This window comes from Carassius carassius, chromosome 26, assembly GCF_963082965.1.
Source record: "Carassius carassius chromosome 26, fCarCar2.1, whole genome shotgun sequence".
Lineage (NCBI taxonomy): Eukaryota > Metazoa > Chordata > Actinopteri > Cypriniformes > Cyprinidae > Carassius > Carassius carassius.
Window position 1 is genome coordinate 14,005,265 of NC_081780.1, and position 23,619 is coordinate 14,028,883.

General features: G+C 36.9%; 1 protein-coding gene across 4 annotated transcripts in view; it reads left to right on the top strand.

The window, feature by feature from the left end:
* Nucleotides 1-23,619, top strand: part of LOC132105860 (neuron navigator 3) — a 169,610-nt gene that overhangs the window by 137,486 nt on the left and 8,505 nt on the right. The window contains exons 13-32 of one of the 4 annotated variants that reach the window (XM_059511319.1): nucleotides 972-1,092; nucleotides 1,316-1,583; nucleotides 3,803-4,532; nucleotides 5,995-6,429; nucleotides 6,601-6,642; nucleotides 7,877-8,028; nucleotides 8,155-8,343; nucleotides 8,500-8,552; nucleotides 10,303-10,323; nucleotides 10,663-10,686; nucleotides 11,264-11,287; nucleotides 11,521-11,598; nucleotides 14,159-14,242; nucleotides 15,073-15,184; nucleotides 15,273-15,394; nucleotides 19,754-19,777; nucleotides 20,581-20,756; nucleotides 21,062-21,148; nucleotides 21,925-22,078; nucleotides 23,139-23,325. In XM_059511319.1, the coding sequence (XP_059367302.1) occupies nucleotides 972-1,092; nucleotides 1,316-1,583; nucleotides 3,803-4,532; nucleotides 5,995-6,429; nucleotides 6,601-6,642; nucleotides 7,877-8,028; nucleotides 8,155-8,343; nucleotides 8,500-8,552; nucleotides 10,303-10,323; nucleotides 10,663-10,686; nucleotides 11,264-11,287; nucleotides 11,521-11,598; nucleotides 14,159-14,242; nucleotides 15,073-15,184; nucleotides 15,273-15,394; nucleotides 19,754-19,777; nucleotides 20,581-20,756; nucleotides 21,062-21,148; nucleotides 21,925-22,078; nucleotides 23,139-23,325 (3,083 nt within the window). The remainder of the gene's footprint in view (nucleotides 1-971; nucleotides 1,093-1,315; nucleotides 1,584-3,802; nucleotides 4,533-5,994; nucleotides 6,430-6,600; nucleotides 6,643-7,876; nucleotides 8,029-8,154; nucleotides 8,344-8,499; nucleotides 8,553-10,302; nucleotides 10,324-10,662; nucleotides 10,687-11,263; nucleotides 11,288-11,520; nucleotides 11,599-14,158; nucleotides 14,243-15,072; nucleotides 15,185-15,272; nucleotides 15,395-19,753; nucleotides 19,778-20,580; nucleotides 20,757-21,061; nucleotides 21,149-21,924; nucleotides 22,079-23,138; nucleotides 23,326-23,619) is intronic. The other 3 variants (XM_059511320.1, XM_059511322.1, XM_059511321.1) reach the window with 3 other exon arrangements.

Here is a 23,619-nt window from a genome sequence, read left to right on the forward strand (position 1 = left end):
ATCCTAGAATTGATATGAATAATTGAACTGTAGATACTGACATCAGAAAAGAGGTTTGAATATTTCAGTGGTCTCTTTTTATGTCAGAAGATGTCGGTAAATGCCTGGATGTTTCTCTTTGTCTTGTATAAATGGATTTTGTGTCGGTAAAGCTGTCAATTTAGTCTGTAGAGCCGGGTAGCAAACAGCCACCAGTCATCAGAGATTTGAAGACAATATCTCTATGATCAGATCTGAAGAATTCATTAAATATGAGGACATTTGTGTTCACACACATGATCAAACACAGTTCGCTTAGCAACACGAGAGAAAAAGGTGATAAATATATGATATATCTGGTGTAATAGACAGAAAATTAGTTTGCATTTGACTGGGCCAAGTCTTTACAATTCCACTTTGGCGGTAATAATAGGTTAATATGCATTCACACTTGGCTTTCTTTTAGGATTTTCAACTGGGTCAACAAAGTCGAGGGTGTCATAGCTACTGTTTAATATCCTTCATTAATTAGACACGGTCTGGTAAATGGAGAGAAATGAGAAATATTGTCAATAGTTAATGAGAATTGAAGTGGCGAAGCTGCAGAGTGGACTAATTAAGCAAATTAATATGAATAAGATGGTGACAGTGAGTCAACAATAGCGGGGTTTGAGATATGAATGAACGTGCATTGCAATCGTATTTCTGGTCTTTTTGAAGAATGTTTGGAAAGGACTAATGAACTTCACATTTCAAAAAGACCAAAGCACGATCATGTCCCCAAGACAAAACATGCTCATAAATCAAACAAATAATGTCTTAACTGAATCTAAAAATGGCAAAGATGCATTAGTGCTACACCATTGCTTAACCAGGCATGGTAACCAGGCAAGCTTACTTTAAGTGTGAGTTTAATGATACTTTTTGGCTGTTTTTGTTTCTGCTTATTAAGGTAATATATTTTTCACACTTTTCTCTTTCTGTCTTTACAGCTGGGATGACAGTAGTTCAGTCAGCAGTGGTTTGAGTGATACTTTAGATAACATCGGCACTGACGATCTGAATCCATCCACATATTCTGGCATCTCATCTCGCAAGAGCAAAGCAGCACAGGTGTGCATACTCTAGTCTTCTGTATTTCTTCTCCTCACAGACACTTCTTTTATAAATAGCTTTGGATCAGCAATCTGTCAGTAGGCCACAGCAGATTGAACAGACTGAGAGTTTTGGACATTTTGCTTTGGCTAGTAAGAAAAGTTTGGCCATCTGTCAGTTGGATTGCCAAAGTGAGATTTCTGTGTGTGAGCTATATTCTGTGCGTCTGTGTGATTCACAGTCAAATAAAGATACGCACAGACATACCGAGCAGGATGCTAGCAGCTGGGCTGGTGCTGAGGATCTGAAGAAGGTTGATGAAGAGATGGAGCCAGGAATGGACAAGTGGAAGACTTCATCCCCTTCCTCTTCATGTCAGGGTGAGGATGTTGGCCAGAAGACAGGTTTGTCCATGTCTCAAACAGGCTCCTGGAGGAGGGGCATGAGTGCCCAGGTTGGCATCACGCCACCAAGGACCAAAGGCACATCCACTTCTCTCAAAACACCAGGTATCAAACTCTTATACAGTTGTATGTTGTAAAAAATTAAAAGAAGCAGGAATTCCTCAGAATGTTGAAAATTGCTTACTGTAGCTTCAAAGAGAAGGTGAAATCAAAAGAGTAGAGGCTTTTTGGTAACTTTAAGGGACTGTTGAGTGTTTTTTTTTCAGCCAACTTTTGCAACTGAACCTCTGTCAAGCTACTTTTTTTGGGATACTCAGCAGGAACAAATAACTTTGGCTGTGAGAACTGTAACTGTGCTGTTTGCTGAGTTGCAAAGAAGTGCCACTGGCTAGAACAGCAGTGTTTGGCAGAGTGGCTTTGCATTGTATTGGTGATGATTGATTGGGTTATGAAAGTATTGGCAAAAAATGTGCAAAAACTGGCCACCCATGGCTAGCAGTATTGAATGATTTAACCCTCTGGGCTTCTTCGTAAATGGGTTACACTTAGCTTTCTCCGGGTCAAAAAAGACCGAAGCCTTAAAAATGTAACTTTTTTTTTCCCAGGAAAACCAATCAAATATATTTTTGTTCAATAATATTTTTTGTATATTATTTAGAATTTTTAAAGATTTTTATGATACTTTGCATTAATTATATATTTTTTATGAGCAATTTTTTCCATTAGAATTAATATATATATTTTTATTTTATTTTAATTTTAATTTTTTTTCAATAAATGCACCATTGCACATCAAAATAGAGTGCAGGCCTAAAATAAAAAAAAATTCAAGTGAGAAGAGCGCCATCCAGTGGCTTTAAAATATAATAAATGTGTGTAATGTCCTGTAACCGCCTATAGGCTGCCATAGCTTTTTTTTATTTATTTTTTTTATTCCCATTTGGAAAGAAAAAAAATCGAATTACTAAGCAACCACTGAATGGAACAACACAATCTATATATCATTTTAAAGCTTAGGATCTCAGCTTTTTAATGCATCTAATCACATTTATTAACTCTTAACGAGTGCTGAGTAATCCCTCTAAAACCGAGTGTACCGCCAGCAGGCGCCACCTAGCTGCGAAAATATTCATTACCATATTTTTCAAAAATATTGCCTTGATTAACACAAAGTTGATGTCATTTGAAAGCTTAGGGTATGACCTTTACAGTGAATGTATCCACTTTGAAAAAATCTTAAGTATTGCTGAGTTATTTGGTGATAAATACAATTTCTTTTTTTTTCATAATCTATAAAATAATGTACTGCAATGTGTCAAAAACATCATACAGCTCATGAAACATTCACAGATCATTGAAAATGGCACTTCATTTTTTACAGCATATTATTACAATTACAATGAGCCTAAAATTAACATAATCTATTGCTTTTATGACTAGATATTCTTCATGGAGAAACAATTGCCCATGAGGGGGCGTCAAAGACTGTACAAAAAGGCTATCTCTGTTCCAAATGCTGTAACTTTTGATTCCTTTATCCAAATTATTATTATTTTTTATCCAGATGCAGCTAACATGTAGGGGGACTTCACTAAAAAAGAATTTTCCTCCTACCTTATTTCCTTCCTGAGTTATTCCATGACAAATAAGAAAGATATGCAAAATCATAATACAAATTATATATATATTTTGTCTTTTATCCGCAATTTCTCTGCAGGACAATGTCTAAATGTAATCTAATTTATATTTTTGAAAAATTTAAAAAGAGTTCTTTCAAACGATACCTACCTTTTGACTCTCCTTGCTATAGTTTTGGAGTTATTATGATTATATAGTAAAATATAGCAAAATTTGCTGTTTCAGTCTTACCAGTTAATTTCTCTGTGTGTGTGTGTGTTTGTGTGTGTGGGTGTGTGTGTGTGGGGGGGAGGGTGTCTTATTTGCACTCTTGATGTTTTAGAGTGTCACCCCTTCATTGCTGTACACTTTTTTTCTGCACAGTGGCTGATCTGTAGTTTGTACCACCAAAGTTTCTCTGAGTTTTCGGATTTTCTTGTATTTCCCATTCATTTCCTATGTGGGTCATTTTTGACCCGTAGGAAGCTAAGTGTGCAATTTTTTTTTACGACCCTTTAACATATCAGAATCATCTCCTTGATTTTTTTGTGTGTTCACATAGGTAATACAACAAAAGTCACCAAGTTTCATCCCCCTCCGATGAAGCAAAAAAATTTAAAAATTTAAAACGTACATGGTTTCGGTCTTTTTTGACCCGAAGAAGCCCAGAGGTACCAGTGCCCTAACAAACATCTTTATGCTGACAGGTAAAACAGATGATGTCAAAGCGTCTGAGAAAGTTAAAGCCCCATCTAAGAGTCCAAGTATTCAGCGCTCACCATCAGATGCGGGCAAGAGTAGCGGAGATGAAGGGAAGAAGCCACCATCAGGCATTGGTCGGCCGCCAACCACAAGTTCCTTTGGCTTTAAGAAGATTTCAGGTCCCGCTGGAGCCCTCATCACAGCCAGTGGAGCAACTCTGTCAAGTGGTTCTGCTACTTTAGGAAAGGTACCCAAGTCTGCAGGCATCGGGAAAGGCACAGGAATTGGCAATGGGCGGAAGACGAGTCTTGATGATGCTCAACACCAGGACGACGCTGTTTTGTTAGGTTGTGGAGGCTCAAAGGTTCCACTCCAGTATCGCTCCCTACCTAGACCAGCAAAGTCATCTAGTGGGGGAAGCAGCGTGGTGGGCCACAGCGGGCATCGTTCTAGCTCTAGCAGCATTGATTCAAATGTCAGTGGAAAGTCTGCAGGAGGTAGTGGAGGGGTGGCAGGAACCCCAACCAGCACAAAGAGAAGAGACCCTGGGAAAGTAAGCTCAGGACGCTCAAGTCCCATCACCATCAACCAGACTGATAAAGAGAAAGTGGCAGGGTCAGATCAGGAGGGAACAGGGTTGTCTACCTCCCCCAAATCCAGTCCCACGTCCACCCAATCTGGACTCAGACAGCCAGGCTCCAAATATCCAGACATTGCATCCCCCACATTCCGCAGGTAACTGACTTTCTTTCTGAATAAAATGACTGGGGTAATAGGAGGACAAGAAAAGTTAGACAAAGATGACAAAGGGCAGACATAAGCAGAGATAAGACTAAAATATGAAAGCAAAGTAGGCAGTTAGCATGAGACAAATAGACACAGGCAGACAGTAAGAAAGAACAGTTGCTTTTTGTGGCTAGGCTCACTCCTGTGATGTCGTGACCTCTTGTCCAGAGTGGAGGAAGTGTTCCTTAGTATGTGAGCTGCCTCGGGCTGCGCTGCATTGCTGAATTGGTTCGCCAATGAGTTTAAGGCTTACCTTGGAGATCTAGGAAATTTTTTGATGGATTACAGAACTCATTGTTTTAGTCTTATCCAAACTGAAATCTTGTCAGCAGCCCATAGAAGCTCTGATAAATAGACCAGGATATAATCTAAATCGGTGCTTCTTAACTGGTTTTGCTTCAGGACCAGATTTCACTGTGGACATCAAGGGATGACCCAATGCAGTGAGGATAGGACTGAGATAGGCTAAACAATATGCAAATTGATTAACCACGGCATAAGCTAATTTTTCTTTTTCTTTTTTTTATACTTTTGTTCATTGCTTATGAGGATGAGGTCTTGTTATGCAACCTGTCCGTGGTGACTAGCTAATTTGGTTAGCTTCTAAAAAACTGATTTTGTGCTAAAACACTATGAAGTTTGATTGAACACAGCCTTCATCTCAACAAAAGTTGCCAAAAGCCTTTAAAAGTTAATCCTGTTTAATTTACACAATTAAGCGTTAAATTGTATTGTAAGATTCAAGAATTCAAAATTGTACTTTATCATTTATGCATTTAGCATTGTATTTCCCTGTTGTCTGTGACTCTGCTCTCATATTAGACCTGCAACCCATTTTTGAAAATCTAAATCACACTCCAGCTGTATCTGTTATATTTAAAACATTTTTTTATCTTTATCTATTTTATGCAGTCTGTCTTAGCATTTCTTTCTCACTTCAGAGGACAATTGTGCATGAGACGGTGGAGGGTCACATTGCCACCTGGTGGTTATAGTGTATAAGTGCATATATGGAAACACTCCTCAGGGAGCATGATTTGCTATTCAGATCAGATCAATTCAGAGCTAATTAAAGCAGACATGTGAGCAAGTTTCCAGCACACTGATCTTTGTATTATTAGGTGTGTCCATTTAAAAACATGTATGCGTGTTGCGCTCCTCTGCTCTGTGAAGCCGAAGTGTATAACTGGATTTGCTTGAATCACCTCAGACTGTTAATTGTTATAGCTGGAGCCTTACAGAGATAACCATAGGCAGATCCACCACTGATTATTTTGGAGTAAAATCTGGCAAATGAAATTGAAATTGCATGTTACATTTACATTCTTTCATGTGTAAACTGTTTGTGAAATCACCTCAATTCTATGCAACAATGTACATGATTAATTTATTGCCTTATCATTTTGCCCAGGTTGTTTGGCAGTAAGGCCAGCAGTAAACCCAGTTCCCCTGGCACCCCTGACTCTGGTAAATGCCCATCAGCACTGAGCAGCCCTCATGGCACACTGGCACGGCAGGCCAGCCTGGATTCACCCTCCTCAGGAACAGGTAGCCTGGGCAGCATGGGTGGGCAGAGCGGAGGCAGCAGCCCACTATATGGCAAAACCCCCGACCTGTGTACAGACTCCCCGGCATCTAGTCCGGCGTCAGGCCTCTCTCTGCCCTCTAACGCCCGGCCTTGGCCACCAAACCTCAGCAGTTCATCTGCAGGCAGTAAAGACACACTGAGCTGCCACAGTATGACCAGTTTACACACAAGCTCAGAGTCCATCGACCTGCCGCTCCCACACCACCATGGGCCAAAAGTCACCCGCACAGGCAGCGTCAAATCCACCCTCTCTGAGGGGTAAGTGGAATATATCCAGCAAATAGTATTCGTTGAGTGATAAAAGGCTTATTACATGATATGTTAATGAAGTAATGGAGCATTAAATCTATTAGTCGTGATTTTATCTTAGCTATTTAAATCTGCCTGTTTGTCATAGATAACAGTCTTATTTTTCTTCTGTTTTAACAGCATGCCTCTTGACAGAAACACTCTCCCCAAAAAGGGATTAAGGTACTAATGTAACCACTATCCATCTAATTGTCCTCATAAGTATGTTTTTGTCTTCTCACCTCTATCGAGTAACTAGCAGTTGGATTTGTCACTACATGTGCCAGTCTATGTATCAGGGGTGTTTGCTATAACACTAAGTTAGCGATTTGAACAAACCCCTAACCCTAGATACTAAACTTGCTTGCCAGCTCTACGTATCACAACGTATCTCAAATCATGAGACTTGTGTGTTTACTTTTCAAAGTGAATAAATCTACATTTTTACCTGGTGAATGGTAAAATGGGTGAAAAGAAATTAATATTTTAATTGAGCAGGGACTCATTAAATTATTTAAAAGCTGTGTTGGGTGTAACGTAAGTTATGTAATCAGATTACTTTTTTTTATTATAAATAGTACAGTAACGCATTTGAGTCAGATCTATAGCCCATCAAGAGACTTAGGTTTGGGCTCTTTTGACCTGAGCCATTAAGTAACTACCAAACAACCACTTAGAACACCTTAGCAACTGCATAGCATCTTTCTGACAATGAACCACAATTCTAGCAGTGTTTGGAAATGTTTTGCATACTGTATTCACAGTGAGTTGTCAAACCAGTCTTCCATTTATTAACACTTTTAGCAAGAGACGACCACAGAAACCACAGCAGGAAAACATCACAATGCTCTTAAGAAGCAATTAAATATTCACAAAGATAAGCACAGCATTAAAATAAAGTCAGACTTTTGTGTTCAAACTACTATAAAAGAGACACACAGTCATGATGAATGATAAACTGCCTAAATGCTGCATGCATGTGACATTCTGTTTGCAGTTAAATTGAAATGTGATCAAATCAGTTATAGTCTGTTAGGTCACAATATGGTATTTTAATACTAAAGGCTCGGGTCAGTTGTGATGTGCACACTGAAGATAGTCCAGCCAGGAAGATCCATGTGATCTCTGTTAGTTTTATGGAAACTGTCTTTCAAGCATGCTGATAAGAATGCCCACTTCCTAAAGCTATTACTGCAGAACAATGGATGTGAAACTCTGTGGGCTGTTATTATCATCAGGCTTTATTGCATAAATCATTTTTACACCTTTCAGACAGATATTTAGTGCTTTTAGTTTTATAGACTTAATATTTGGAACATAATTTATTTTCCAAAAAAGTATTTGAAAAAGCATTGCATTTAGGGGAAATATTATTATCTCACAGAAAGGCTAAAATAGTCTGTTTGCACCCAATAAGGTACCCTCCATCCTCCAGACAGACGTCACATGAGGAAGGAAAGGAATGGTTGCGTTCTCACTCCACTGGAGGACTGCAGGACACAGGAAGTCCACTTTCACCACCGGGCACAACCAGCACCAACACTGGCAAATACCACTACTCAAACCTGCGTATGTTAACATATATCTGATATGTGATTTTCAGTGGTAGAACCGCCCCTATGATTCCTCATTATACCATGGACAAATATAAAAAAATGAACTATATTTCGTGTCATCCTGCTATTTGTGTTGCAGTGAGCCCCACCAGTATGTCGCAGTATAATCTTCCCAGCACCAGTATGAGCCGCTCCAACAGTATTCCAGCACAGGACTCATTTGAGCTGTATGGGGAGGGGCACACTTTGGGGGGCAGTGCCACCTCGCTGGAGGAACGACCACATGGGATGAGCCGGTCCGGCTCCTTCCGGGACAGCACAGATGAAGGTTAGCATAGAAATTACTTTACTTGAAAACAGTTTATTTATTTACATCTTTACATCGATAACTTTTTTATTTATACAGATGTCTGTTAGAAAACAGTTGGTTGTAACATTAAAAAAATAAAAAAATTTACACTCTTGTGTTCTGTTCTATCTGCAGTTCATGGCTCTTCTCTGTCTTTGGTCTCGAGCACATCCTCTTTGTATTCTGCGGTGAGTCACGTTGTAGTGTTCTTATGAAAGGTTGTAATAAACAGACTGACTAAACAGTCAAATTTCAATTTAGCAAGAGAATTAGCTAATCTTGGCTTTAGCTTTCTTTGGGATTTTTTACATTTGTGAATAGGCATGTTTCTTGATTTAAAAGTTGTACTCATAATTAACATTTTATGACAATGTATTTATTGAATAAAATAAAATACAATTATTTATCAAAACAGATTTTCCATAAGTTATGACTTAAGCCCTGTTGTTCCATATAATGATAAAGACTTTTTTAAGTGTACGGTTTGAGTACAGTTATGTATTTTAACTCATTTTTGTTTACATTTTGCTTTTAATTTGTTAAATATTTGATATGTATGTATCTATTTATCTTTTTAATTGTATAACTGTTTCCCTTCCCAATATAATATATACAGTTTACATTCCATGCTTGTACCATGCTATCTATATTAAAAATCATCTCGGGTTACGCATGTAACCATGGTTCCCAGAGAGGGAACGCCACGCTGCGCCCCCCTGGGGGCACATTGGGGAATGAAATCTAACCATGCCGTCCCGAGGGGCACATGCTGTTCCACCTGGTGAGGGAGCACCAAGGAAACGACAGACATACAGTACAGACCAAAAGTTTGGACACACCTTCTCATTCAAAGAGTTTTCTTTATTTTCATGACTATGAAAATTGTAGAGTCACACTGAAGGCATCAAGGGCTATTTGACCAAGAAGGAGAGTGATGGGGTGCTGCGCCAGATGACCTGGCCTCCACAGTCACCGGACCTGAACCCAATCGAGATGGTTTAGGGGTGAGCTGGACCGCAGACTGAAGGCAAAAGAGCCAACAAGTGCTAAGCATCTCTTGGGGAACTCCTTCAAGACTGTTGGAAGACCATTTCAGGTGACTACCTCTTGAAGCTCATCAAGAGAATGCCAAGAGTGTGCAAAGCAGTAATCAAAGCAAAAGGTGGCTACTTTGAAGAACCTAGAATATGACATATTTTCAGTTGTTCCACACTTTTTTGTTATGTATATAATTCCATATATAATTCCACATGTGTTAATTCATAGTTTTGTGCCTTCAGTGTGAATCTTCAATTTTCATAGTCATGAAAATAAAGAAAACTCTTTGAATGAGAAGGTGTGTCCAAACTTTTGGTCTGTACTATAGCTATCCTCAGATAGCTTTGTACCTAGGAAGAGGCTACCATACCATATAGCTAGCCTCAGATAGCTGTATTCAAGTTAGCCCGTTCTGCCATAACAATGGCTATAATATAATCACCCTCAGATGGCTATACTAAGGAGGCCGCCTATGATGTCGTGGGCCAGGTGGACCAATAAATTGGCATTATTTCACATGTGCTTCAGGCAACGCACATACAGACTGCATCTGCCAATGTGCCCCTAGAGGGCGCAGCGTGGAGTTCCCTAGAAAGGGAACATTTAGTTCATAGCAGATTCATCGATATTAACTTCTAGTCTCTAAATAACAGTAACATCATACGTACTGTTTTCATTTGCCTGAGCTTAAAAAACTAAGAACTTTAAAGATTCATTTCTTTAAAAAGTCATTCATTTGAATACTTACAGTATACTTACAGTACAACATCCACTATTCATCAAGGCTATGAATAAAGAATAATGAGGTGATTTAGAGAGGTAGTTTATCCACCTCAGAAGCTCATGGTGGCTCAGCATGTGTCTTTGCCACTATTTGAACACACATTTTCTCACTTTCAGGTGCTGGCATTTTTAGACAAGGTAATAATTCATCATGCAGAAAGCAGTTTGTATTTACCTTCACATTTTAATTACATTGCAAACCCTAACAGTCTAACATTTGGCTTCAAATCAGCTGCTACTAACAGATAACCAAAATTCTGATCCAAATGGCAAAATTCTGATCATTGGTTATTGAGTATGGCTTTGTGACTTACTTTTTTAATTGTTTGCAAAGAGTTGGTGTGGATTTTGGCTTCTTAATTCTAAATCTATTAGGAGACTGATTTTGAGGTTATGTGTGCAAAAAAAGCTGTTGGGGAATTCTTAATATTGTGATTGGGTAATTTTGTGTCCTTTAACTGTTGTTTTCTTCCACAGACAGAGGAGAAGGCCCACTCAGAGGTAAGAATATCTTGTTTCCTACTTATATTTGTAATTTTGGTTGAATTAAATATGTAAAAGTAATAAAAGGTCAAACAGTGATACACTTTCACAAAGTCCAACATCAGCTGGTTGACTGAATCGGACAAACAAACCAATGCATTTAACAATTGTTTTCAAAATTGAAAATTTAACCCTATGTTGCATTATTTCAATAAATACTTTAATGGAATCAGTATCTATAATTCACTTTCTTACTGGCACAGATACAGTCATGGACAAACATATTTAACACACACATCCATAATTTCCCAGGTTCACTTTGATTTGGACTCTTGTTCATTTGATCACTGATTTTCCTTTTATTTCACTCCTTTTGTAGTTGTGTGCCATCACAGTTCTTTCTCCTGCTAACATTTTTGTCCAAGACTGCAAACTTTTGTATACATGTATGCTGTGTCATGTAATGTTTCATATGTAATGGTTAACTTTTCCCTAGATGTGCTAAAAACACATGTATTCCTATTTCATGGTTAAACCTGCATTTTGTATGAACATGCAACATAGAGTTAATTGTACTTTTCTTTTCTCAATCAAGGGCCAAACAGTCCAAAATACAACGGTAATTTCTCATTTTACATACACTCTATCTAGAATAATACAAGAGAAAGCACTGGAAAGTATTTCAAAATCTTACATGCCAAAGTGCTTACCAGAGGCCACTGACTGATATATAGGTTATTTTATTACTGTTAGCCAAAGACAATGTTAAAAGAGAAAGAGAAAGTTTATTCTCCATTACTTCAGGCACAGCTCATAGAGGTTTGTAATGAGAAACCACTTCTTTTCCTACAGCAAATCAGAAAACTGCGGAGAGAGCTGGATGCTTCTCAGGAGAAAGTGGCGACCCTGACCTCTCAACTGGCAGCCAACGTAAGTATAATGAAAAAAAAATGCTAATTTTGAAAATAATAAAGTTAATGTTAAATATTAAATATAATATAACACTATTGGTTATAGCAGAAAAAATCTTTGATTTTAAATGCACAGCATTTTTTACTTTTAAAGATAAACTGTTCACAGTCAATATGTTTGGGAATTTGAATTGTCATAATCTGAGTTGTGCACTGAAAGCAGCTCAAAATCCCAGACGTTCAATTTTTGACTGTGGTATTCTGAGAAGTCTTACTTTGTGTCCCTACATTGTCAAACTAAGACATTGTGTTTCACAGCGTCACATTAGATTTCTGTGTGAAGGCACCGCAGGAAGAGAGCAAAGTTTGGACCGGGCTGAGCTCTGTTCACTTTGCTGTCCCTGGAGTGATGAAGGCAGGTGTGATGAAGGGCTTTGCTCTCTGACAGTTTAGTGAGAAGTGTGACAGAGCATGAGACGGTTGCTGTCTCTCCACTCGACCTCCTCTGTGATTTGTGTTTGACAGGAATCGTGTATGGGAGAACGGCTCCGAACTACATCTATTCAAGTTGTACAATAGTTGAGTGGATTGAAATGTCTGCTCTCCAGCCGGTTGTTTTTGAAATTCTCAGTGTCAGAACAACTTTTGGAAGTTGGTTTTCATTGTTCAGGGATTCAAAAGAGATTGTTTCTTTCTGTTGAATCCTGATGCTCCACGGCAAGATGGTGTATTCTAAAACTATGAATTAACAACGTATTACATGAAGAAGAAATGTTGTTACATTTGGACCCAAAAATAATTTAAAGTTGCCTGATTGCCATTCCATTAGATATCAAACCAATATCAAACCTTTTATTAAAAAAATTTGCACAAGCACACTTTTTAAACAAAACACTTGACACCTGTGTGAATTTAAGATAATCGTCCACTGAAAATCAGCTACAAATAACAAGCAAAAGGTAAAAAAAAATGCTTCAAAGATTAGGATAAGTTTCCAAGATTGGGTATGAACCTTCAAAGTTTCTCTTTTTTCTTCCATTCACAACTTTGAAAAGATTGAAAGATTGTAGACAGGCGAGAGTTTGTTTTGAGGGATTCATGTGCCAGGCACCTTTGTTTACGGTTTCTGCAGGTTTCTGGACTGGGCTGAGAGACTCAGTGTGGAAAGATAGTTGAAGGAATATAAATGGATGGACAAACAGGTCAGGGCAGGGCAGGGCATGTCGTAAAAGTGTGTTTATAGAGGCGCTCTCCCATTAGAATCACTCAAGCATTTGGCATTGTGCCTCTCAGTGTTCGCTTGGCTTCAATTCCTGGCAGGGATTTTAAATAGAATGGACCAAGAACCTTTTCAGTACAGCTCTGCTTACTGCTGAATGTATAATACAACTCAGTGGTATTTACTTAAAATTATTAGAATGTTATTGTATAACAGTTTATAGCTTTTATTTAAATTGTGATATTTGGTTATTGTGTCATTGTTGTAGTAAAGTAATAAATATAACAAGAAATAATCAATAAGGACAAGATATGCATTTACCACTTTTATTTTATTTTACTTTTATTGCTAGTTTTACAACAGCTTTGACTATCGTATGCATTATTAAAGTCTGTTTTGTTTCATTTTGTTTTGTTTAGCTTTTTTGCTGTTGTTTTTTTTATTTATTTATTTTGTGTGAGTTTTGTTTTGTTTTGACTATGAGTCAAAGGTCAGATGATAAACTGGGTCATTTCTATTGGCAAACGATGTTTTTGATGTTTTAAATCAAAGTCTTACATTTTGTTGTGTGAATATTTGTATATTCGTATATTCTCCTATTCTCTGAACATGCTCATTTATATATTCTCCTTAGCGTTCACTGACATCAGAAGTCTTTCCGAGTAGCTGAGGTCAGCGTTAGAGACGTCTCCTCCACCAAAGCCCTGGGGCTTTATGTTCAGACAAGCCTTAGACATTGTGGATCCTTTGAACTCCATCGCAGTAGCTTAAACCTGAAACATGCTTCAAAGCCCTTGGCGACTGTTGAGTTGTTCACAGCACTATTCAGCTTGCCGGTGCAGTATAGATCAGAATTACCCAGGAGAAACTCTCTGGAGGCTCATACTAGGTGGATACAAAAATATATAATACTTTTTCGTGCTCAGATGCCCAGAGTGTGCTTAAAGTTTTCATACACGGAAGGATAAACCTAATAGAGCTGTGAATCTATAATGCAGGTCTCACCGTGCACTTGTTTTACACCCACTGCATTCACACTACTGGCGTCATCAGTTTGTATAGCTGAAAGGAAAACAGACAATGTGAGTTGATTTCATATGTTTGCAATGTAATACATTGCCGTGAAAAGGTTTTTGAAATGAAATGTCTTTCAAAATCTTAAAGGTTTGTATCAGTGAGATATTAGATAGCTATCATTTCTTCATATGTCTTCCTCTAGATTTTCAATGACTGAACTTTGATAACCTAGCTTGAACCTATAGTAATTGCAAGTTTCACTTTGCATCAGTTTTCCCAGAATTCTGTCTCTTATGAGGATCTTATGAGAACCTTGTGTTAACCTCTGTGTGTGTTTTGACAGGCACACCTGGTGGCGGCGTTTGAGAAAAGTCTGACGAACATGACCTGTCGACTGCAGAGTCTAACCATGACAGCGGAGCAAAAGGTTCGATGGGTCTTGCTCACAAAAATAAGCCCAATAACTAAAACATTGAAAAGTTTTCAATATTAGTTGAGATTCAATAGCACATACCGTATTCTACCAATCAGAAAATGTTCCTTTCTTCCAACCTCCCTCAACAAAACCTTCCAGTCATCATGTAAATGTAACCTTCAAGTTAAAACGTGAAACTGCTCCCTTAATTTGCACGAAGCACCATCATCATCTTAATGAGTTCCTGCCGCTGTTAATCCCTCTTGAATAAACCATCAGAGATTACAGAGGGACATCTTTGTTAAAGCGGCCCGACTTTCAATTAAATCAGAAACTCTATCAAAGGCTGTAAAATCCTAAACTCTGCATATACAGAGACCAAGTGGTGGTGAAAAGGAGGGTTGTGGGCCCACAACACATGCTCGGTTCCTCAGATCAGCAGGGAGCTTATCTCCACATGTGCTTTTTTTGGCAGGAAACATCTGATAGAGGAATAAGACAGCTGGTGGTACGAGGGGGAGTTTGCATTTTGCATACAAAAGAGTTTGTGTAGGGTCAAAAACTGAAAGTGCCATGTGGCTCACTTCCTGTCTAGTGATTCCGAAGTTAAGCTGATGTGATATTTTAATTAGCAATGTTTGCTATATTATATTAATATTATTGTGCATACTTTGAACAAACCACTGACTGTAAGTGTTCAACTTCAGCCCTGTACTGTTTGAGCAACAGACTTTAATCATAATCGCGTGGCTTGATGGGAAGAGGTGTGCTTTTACTTTTCTAAGCAATTAAAGGAAGTGGTTCGTGTTTAATGTAGCTGTGTTTGTGTGATTGTGTTGTAGGAGTCTGAGCTTGCAGAGTTAAGAGAGACCATTGAGGCATTGAAAGCTCAGAACACAGATGCTCAGACGGCCATTCAAGTGGCCCTCAACGGCCCCGATCACATTCATAAAGGTGCTGCTTGTGTACATTGAAATCTGTCAGAACTTTCTGTTTTACATGAATATAAATAAATACAAATTGACCTTTGTGTGTGTAGCAGACCTGAGGATCCGTCGACAGCACTCATCAGAAAGTATGTCCAGTATTAACAGTGCAGCCAGCCACTCCAGTATGGGTAGCACTAAAGATGCAGATGACAAGAAGAAAAAGAAGAAAAGCTGGGTGAGTCATTGCACAAAGCTTCATCATCACACCACAAAGCTCGTCCACATTTAGAATGATGACTACAACTCGGATGAAAGAGCACAGAATACATAAAAAAAAAAAAGAATTTGATGAACTTCAGTGCCCTCAAAATTATGCGGACACATAAGCAAGATTTAAAAAATTATATATTGATGTCACTACAACAAAATATCATACTTAGTAGCATATTGCATTAAATATGTTAGAACTTCACTCAAAACTAAATTTCCTGCGTTTTTTGTCCAGGTTATTTTAGTGACCTTTAAGATTTTATAAGCAGAAATGTTCCATAACTTAATTTTGAACAGATATTGAATGATTTATATTGAATGATCACAGGACTGTTTTTTTTTTTTTTTTGCCTTATATATTAAATATAATTTAATATTCAAATATAGAAAAAAAAAAGAAAAATATCTAGTTTTACATAAAATGTGATTTTCTTGTCTTTAAAGAATCACTATTTTCTTTCATATTTTTATTAAGTAATCATTCACACATTTCGTTATTATGTAATGATGTCCATGTATAAATGTGACTTACAGTAAGTGTCCAAATATATTTCCCCAATCTATGGAAAGCCATCTCAGTTATGGCGTTGTAAACTATGTCTATATATTAATGCATTTTAGGTATTTAGCAACTGCTTTTGCAATGCTGACCTGCATTGCAAAAACTAACAAGATAATATTATAAGGCATTTGTCAAATTATTTTACTATGAAGTGATATTAATTCAGTCATCATTCTAGTAGTGGCATTTACTCTCACTCAGTTTCGACTTTGGGAACATGAAGTACACGTACACAAACATTTCTGTCATTTCACCCCCTTCCGGCTGTCTCTCCCTCTTTCTCGCCCTCTCTCTCACTTTCTCACCACACCACCAGGGCGAGGATAGAGGGCACAAGGTGACTATAACACACCCTCAAACTCTCCTGCATGCCCTTATGGAGGATCCGACATGCTCTTGCCACTTTTTTCCCCATCACTGGCCCTTCAAACCCCTAAACTTCCTCACCCTTCAGTGTTTACCCTTTAGAAAACCAATCTTTATATCTTCTTTTGAGGAATGCACTAATTAAGAACATCTTTCTGCTCAAGTTGCAGTCATTACTGATGATCAGTGTTGGGGAGTAACTAGTTACATGTAACGGCGTTACGTAATTTAATTACAAAATTATTGTAACTGTAATTAGTTACAGTTACTAAGAAAAAATGAGTAATTAAATTACAGTTACTTATGAAATTTTTTACGATTACAAAGGGGATTACATTTGAATATTTACACACATCCACATACAGATTTAACTGATTTATTTCCCAAATTGCACTGACTATTCTGAGACATACCGCCCTAATAATTTCCGGGATGCGGAAATACAGTCTGGTTCGTAGAATCCAGTCATAAAAACGAAACGCGGACGGAATATGCCACATTTTGGATGACTAAATCAAAAGTAGGTCAGTACACTTGAATCAAAACATGACATTGACTAGTGTCTGTGAATATAAAGCCCCAAAAATGCAATTTATGACTTGCACATTCTGCGTGTCTGTGGAAATCAGGCGCGGACTGGACACCGGGAGAACCGGGACAATTCCCGGTGACCTGGCAGCCCATTTTGCCCCACTATTTAATATCATTATTGTATAATTGCCTGCCGAATGTACTAAAGCGATCATTTGCGAATCCGCCATTTGATAATTAAATCTCTAATAAGTCATGAATTGTTAGTCATGACTCGCGCGCTCTCCGCGCCTCCGACAAACGGTTTGGATCAGACTCAGAGTAATCAATGCGAGAGAGAGAGAGAGAGAGAGAGAGAGAGAGAGAGAGAGAGAGAGAGAGAGAGAGAGAGAGAGAGAGAGAGAGAGACTGACTAGAGTGGACTGCTGGAGCAGAGAAGCAGAACTCCTGTTCTGGGTTTCATCTGTAAAGATGCTTTTTTGTCTTTGTTTTTTTATTTATTTAATTAAGCAGCAGCACGTTGCTCATCAGTCATTACTCAAAATACTATATAAAGGACATCATTATTATCTGTTGTAATGTTACAGTAGTAATTTAGCTGAAAAAAATTCCGATTTTTTTTATAGGTTTAGGGGGAGCTACGACAGACAACAACACAACCCTTAAGAAAATTAACATTTTAATATTTAACTATAAATCCAGAGAAAATGGTTAGCCTACTATTGTTTAACTGTGATAACCAAAAATGTAAAATTATTTTACAAATGTATTTATTTAAAAATAAATACAAATCCATTTGCAAAAAAACAAGGTTATTTTACTTTTATATAGGCTAATAAAAGCATGTTAATTTTTTGTAAGGGAAAAACATGACTCGTGTACAGTATTAGGATTTTTCTATAAAGATATTGTAGTATTGTAGAGTATTGTATTGTAAAGTATAGTTTTGTTCAATCTTGAGTATTAAAGTCATAAGAGAGATGGATAACAGGGCAAAATAAAGAGACTGAAGAGAAAAATGGAAGTGAAGGTGCAGTTCAGGAGAGAACTTTTAATTATTTTGCATGTCCCCAAATTAAAGATTTAAACCTTTTTTATTTCAGGTCCATACAAAAATAGTTTTTTTAAATTAATGGCAAAGACATGGTTTCATTTACTACACATAGGCCTGCCTCAGTATAGGAGTACACGAGCACATAAACATAATTTCTAGAACTGCTCTGTGTCACTTCATGTGCATTTTACTTATTTTGAGAAAACTATCATCATATACAGAGACAGCAGTTTCAAAAAAACACCAATGTTTCAGGAGTTTATTACACAGAATACGTCACATGCTTATTAGATAACTGTATTGAAGTTGATGTATATGCTTTTATTTATTATTCTTTAATTTTCACAAATTTAGAAAGTAATCAAAAAGTACTCAAATTAGTTACATTACTTTAATAAAGTAATTGAAAAAGTTACACTACTATTAAATTTTAAACAGGGTAACTTGTAATCTGTAACCTATTACATTTCCAAAGTAACCTTCCCAACACTGCTGATGATATATTTATGTTGTTAAGATGCAATTGTGCATGTATTAGTTCTAGTCAGCTGTTGTAGTTTCACAGATTTATTATCTCCAAATGCTAGAGGGTTGTTGTTTATTCTCATTAAGGGTGTGCATTAAGTCAAGAGCACTGGAGGTAAACAGCTGTTTGAAAAATAACATTGGCATTGTGTGCAGCAGTTATGGCTACTTTTCCTCGAGCTGCCCTGGATTCTTGTAATGAGAGCAGAGCTCAAACTGAGCTCATAAATACAAATCACCTCTTTATTTCTGCGCCTATTAATTATTCATCTGCATAATTTGAGGCAGTGTGGTCTCTGGATTCAAAGGCTCTGGAAATGCTGCTCAAAGGTGAAAGACAGTGAGAGAGCAAACTAAAGAGGAAGTGAGTTAGACGGGTTGCAAAACAATATATTCACAGCAGGGCTTATCAATAAGGAGAGACTGGCAGGACTAGCTTATGAAAAAAATCACTTTATATTCATATATGGAAATATTTAATGAAATAAAATTCAGTTTTTTTCTAAATCTAGATAAAATCTAAAAATAAAATCTTATACACTATTCTTGCACTGTCACTTCACTCTATGTTCCATGATTGTTTAAATTTTTTGTGTATACTACATATTTTAATTAAGATATATGATAAATATAAATGTCTTAATTTATAATGTCTAAATGTCATGAATTAAATGTTATTATTGTATAAAAAGGAAAAAATATATATTATAAATTTGTTCTAACACATAAAAATACTTTTTTAATACACTGATATTTCAATACACCTCATTATCACTGCATCTTACATCCCTTCAGATTTTTCTAAATAATATATAATATATTATAGTTTTAATAAAAAATTAATTAATAATTGATATGTAATATGTTATTTGTGTGTACATGAAAAAAAAGAAAATGTTTCATTAAAACACATACAAATAGATATAAAATAAATATAAATAAGTAAATAAATTAATATTTAATATGTAACAAATTATTTTTTGTGTACAAAATAAAAATTAACTGTTTAATTAAAAACATAAAAATACATTTAAATATATATTTTTAAAAATACATGCATACATACATATATACATAAAAATATGAAATTTGATATTAGCTGAGAAAAAAAAAATCCTGTGGAATGTTGTTAAGTGAAATTATATAGTTCCATGCAGACAGACAGCCATAAGTCATTCAGAACTAATCAAATGAACAATGAACAAATGATGCCGCTGTGTCTGGATATACTGGTCCAGCGGTGCGTGTTTCAGTCAATGGTAACAGTGAATGTGTTTTGTCCTTAGGTGGCTGATTCCATCCCCGCCCAGGTCAGTGTTTCCACGTCCCGCATCACTGCGGCCGATTGCCTCTGATAACCTTACCCCCATTAACTTCCCCCTCCCGGCCAAATCCTAAGTGTTTCCAGAAACATGTGCATGCCACCAGCATCCCCAGTCCCACTGACTGCCAGTATGTTTCTGCTGCTTAATTAGTTCTGCTCAGTGAATTATACGAGCAAAACCTTATCTCCCCTTCCGAAATGTTGCAATCAAGCTTATTTTTAACCTTTATCTTAAACTGACCAAAAATAACCCATGTGATGTGTTTATCTAAACAGTAACACTTTATACAACTTTTTAATGCAATTCAGTATTTAATTTTGGATTGTATGGACAATTCTGTAAGTGTATGTGTATATATATATATGGAAAAAAAGGCTAAAGGAATATTTTGGGCTACATAAAACTCATGTGCCAAGGAAAATTATCCTTGTAAAAATAAAATATATGTTTACAGTAATATATATGTAATATATGTCATACAGAAAGCTTGTATGCTGTATAAGTTTCATTGTAAGTGCATTTCTGTACAAACTTGACCTTGTTGATTAATTGTAAGGTAAGTTATTTTCTGTGGTAACTGACAGCGTGCAAGTGAGCCAGATTATTCCTTTAATAGTATTAATGAAATTTGATATAAATTGTCACTGAAATATCCAGAGGTAATACAGATACATAATTCTCCCGAGCTATGAATCTTTTGAATCCATTTTTTGACCACAGAATAGTTTGAAACAAGCGAATGTTGTCTGGCTATATTAATTGTGTTGATTTGTGTTGTTTACTTCCAGTTGCGGAGCTCCTTCAAGCAGGCCTTCAGCAAGAAAAAGAGCAACAAGCCCCAGTCGTCTCACGATGAGATTGAAGAGATGACTGATTCCTCCCTCCCTTCTTCACCCAAACTACAACACGCCAACAGACAGACCAGCACCCCCCAACCACTGCGCTCTTCACCCTCCACCACTGAGTGAGTACAGACACACACACATACAGTACATAGACACCTCTGTGAAATCAGGTACATGCAAAAACATTTACACACTTCATTTCTATTTCATGAAGGACCACAACACATCCAATAAATCATCATTATTCTTCATCAGTAACTTCCACTTGTTGTATTGTTCAGTGATTTTATTGCTAAATATATATATATATTTTTAAATATATTATCTTTTGCTTTCTTTCTTTTTTGATAATCATATTCATATTTCACCCTTTCCCTTAATCATATGTATTCTGTCCCTGTTCCTCAATGTCATGTGTCTTTAGAAAGTGTTTTTGCGATAGCAAGTCCTCCCCAATTTGGATGCCAAAGAAAAAGTCAAACGGTCATGTGGTCTACAAGCACAGATCTCGGTAACAGGCAGAGTGTGGCATGCTGGGAAGGGTTGAGAGTGTGCAGTGACTAAAATTAACAAAATATATCCCTTCCCCTATATTTCAGGCACATTTCACATGAGCAAACTAATTTGAATTTAAATTGTGATGGGAAATGTAATCATTTTAAAATGTAATTTTATTAGAACATTTTTGTAAAAACTACATAAATTTAGTCAGACTCGTATAATGGTAATAAAATCAGAGATTGCCAGAGTTTGAAAAGTTGCTACATTAAAATTGTATTTAATACATGGTGCTTCAACTAATAATTTGCCTGTGCTTAATACTGGACAACATGGAGGATTTCCACTTCCTGTTTTTGTCGTTAATGTACGTAATCTCTAAAGCTGCATTCTATTTAATTCAAAATGTTGGAATTTCTTACCTGGAAAAGCCAGATAGACTGCTAGTAAAAGTCTGGATTTCAAACATGTTGATGTATGATGTCAGTTGAACATGGTGGCACCCAAGGAAAATTACACAGTTAATGCTAAACATTTACTTTCAAACTTTAAACAATATTTCAGAGATATCAATAACTATGTCCAACTTTGAATGGAATGCAGCAACCACCCCTCACAAATATAACACACATAGCCCAGAGTGTAAAGTAGTTGTGTACATAAATATTCTGACCAGGTTTAATACTCCAGGAGTTTGTTGTGCATTACACCCGCCTGTGTTTTGTAGCTCTCTTGGATGTGTAACAGTGTTGTGAATCCCTCCTCCCTGTGCGGTGTATGTTTGTGCAGACTGTGTGAATGTACAGAGGCCGAGGCAGAGATCATCCTCCAGCTGAAGAACGAGCTGAGAGAGAAGGAGCTGAAGCTGACTGATATCAGGCTGGAGGCGTTAAGCTCCGCCCACCACCTTGACCAGATACGAGAAGCCATGAACCGCATGCAGGTACACACACACACACACACACACACACATACTCACACACACATAACCGCGTATACAGCACTGTAACATTATAACAATGCCTTGTGAACTCGTATAGTGTTTTTGTGCAGTGCAGTGATCTATGGAAATCTGAGTAACATTTAATTCTCTCATGATTATCAAGGATTTATGTCTTTGCATAAAACATTTTTGGAATATTAAAACAATTTAAAATCAGTGTTTTCTATTTCAGTATATTTTAAAATGTCATATATTCCTGTGATGGAAATGCTAAATTGTCAGCAGCCATTGCTCCAGTCTTTAGTGTTAAAACCATGATGAATTTTTAGGATACTTTCATGTTCAAAAGAACAGCATTTATTTGTAAAATTATAAATGTCTTTACTGTCACTTTAATGTGTCCTAGCTGAATAAAGGTATTCATTAATTTAATTCAACTTTGAACAGTTGTGTATATAATAATAATAATAATAATACATGAATATTTGTGTTTTAATATTATGGCAAAGCACACTATTATGATCAACCAGAGAGAGTTAATTGTTTAAGAGACTGTTTTCTGGCAAATACTTGTGTTACATTGTGCTACAAAGTCAGACCACATAATTTAAAGTTGTAACAGAGTGATTGAATGACTGAGATCAGAGAAACTGTTGATAAAAGGGCTAAACTAATCTAATTTCACGAGTTTGTTCATACTTTTGAAGTATCTATCTGAGCTCCCTTAGCACCAGTTTGCAGAGCCTGAAATGCAAGACTAATCTTAAGATTAAAGAAATCTTTAAACTAACTTCTCACAGTCATTGAGAGTGTTCAAAAACTTAACCAACAGAAAGCAAGTCTTAAGCAATGGGAAAAGTGAGTGGGGAAGGTTACTTTCACTTTTCCCTTCTTAACATTACCAAATGTGGATTAGTGATTTTATTTTATTTTTTCACCTAATATTGTGTGTGAATTGAATATGTGGTTCTGTTCAGTTAGGGATATATTCATAGATTTGTCAAAACTGTTGCTGTATTGTTGACATTACCTGTTTTTTTGGGGGGTTTTTTGCATGCAGAATGAGATTGAGCTGCTGAAGGCTGAGAACGACAGACTGAAGTCCAGCGGCAACACCACACCTGCTGCCACACCTGCTAAAACAGCCCGTCCCCCTTCAGAAACCTCCAGCACATCCTCCTCATCCTCACGGCAATCTCTGGGGCTGTCGCTGAACAACCTCAACATCACAGACACCATAATGTCAGGTTAGACTTTGTTATTTGGGTCTAACAATTTCTATGTGAAGTATGCAACATCAAAATGTGGCTCTGGCCTTGTTTTGGAGGATCCTGTAAAGCCCTGGGATGTTCTGCAGATGTTATTATTATTTTCCTGCAATTATCCTGGTCAGATATAACAGTATATACATTATGCAACATGGGCATTCACAGTATAAAAGCTAATACCTCATATTATGCAACAAAAGTACAGCATAACAGTTTACAGATAAATAAAAAAGATACAAATCTTGATTGTTAGTGCTGGATGATAAAATCATT